General features: G+C 54.4%; 1 protein-coding gene across 1 annotated transcript; it reads right to left on the reverse strand.

Moving 5' to 3' along the window:
- Nucleotides 1–272: 272 nt before the first annotated feature.
- Nucleotides 273–777, reverse strand: Pmar_PMAR007093 (conserved hypothetical protein; the record flags this gene model as incomplete). Its single annotated transcript, XM_002772252.1, has 1 exon — nt 273–777. A coding segment is annotated over one exon (505 nt), but the record flags the coding sequence as incomplete, so codon positions are not given.
- Between the last annotated feature and the right edge of the window lie 281 nt (nt 778–1,058).

The raw sequence follows: 1,058 nt of genomic DNA on the forward strand, positions 1-1,058 counted from the left end.
CAGACTCTCCCCAACTTTCGAGAGTAGGAGGATCTCGAGCTCGGCATGGGGTACGAAGGAGCCGTCCTTCCCGTTGTAATCCCCCATGCCGTAAGCCGCGAGAATGGACTCCTGGTGTTCGATGTGAGCCATCAACTCTGCTTTTGACTCGCATTGACAAAGGGTCACTCTCGCTACGTCCCTCGGGAGTGCATGGAAGGAACTCTTTCTCTCGTGGTCCTCCCTGGGAGCCAAGTGAACCGATTTCTCGAGGGGTGAAACCGCTTGCTCACTCTCCCTTCGACGCTTAATCTCGGGCTCTGAGTCATGTCTGGAATCCCTTTCTCGGCGTAGCTCATGGATGGCATCCATGAGGTTCCTGGCAAATCTGTCCTGCTGATCGAGGAGCTGCTTCCTCAGCTCTCGCTGCTCCTCGACCAACCTCTCTATCGCTTCCTGGAATGACTCGCCAGGTGTCTCTCCCCTGGCTGGCCCCTGGGTCCCATGGTCGCTCGCATCGTCAGATTCTTCTCCAAGCGACACGAAGCCCTCGGGACGCTCTCGAGCCTCGTCAAGTTGCTCCTCCTCCCTCCTCAGCTCTTCCTCGGTAGGATGTTCAGGAGGGGCCTCAAACTCAACTTCCCCCGCGGGGTCGTCATGGCGGTCTTGCTCATGGTGATGCTCTCTACGCTGCCTACGACGGGCCCTCTGTGTGGCGGCATCGTTCCCAGCTCCGGGAGCGTCAGCTCGATCGTGCTCATCAGTTGGGGTATCGTGTGATCTCCCAGGTGTCGCCATGTTGTGCAACTCGACACTAGTAGCCGATGTGATGTGAAAGAAAGAATACTTATTGAACGGTTGGCCTGGTTTTAGCTACGGAAAAATCGATCAATTCACGTGTGCAGGCCACCTTGCACACAGCCTTGTGCGTCACCTTCACGCACCAATCACAGCAACCTGACGATGTGGTCATCTTTCCCAGATGACTCAGCGAAAGAAAATTGATTTGTGACAGAAATAGCTGATAATAATATCAGTAACCATGCCATCTATGAATGTAAAAAGACATGCATAGAGAG

The sequence above is a fragment of the Perkinsus marinus genome (genome assembly GCF_000006405.1).
Source record: "Perkinsus marinus ATCC 50983 genomic scaffold scf_1104296961724, whole genome shotgun sequence".
NCBI lineage: Eukaryota > Perkinsozoa > Perkinsida > Perkinsidae > Perkinsus > Perkinsus marinus.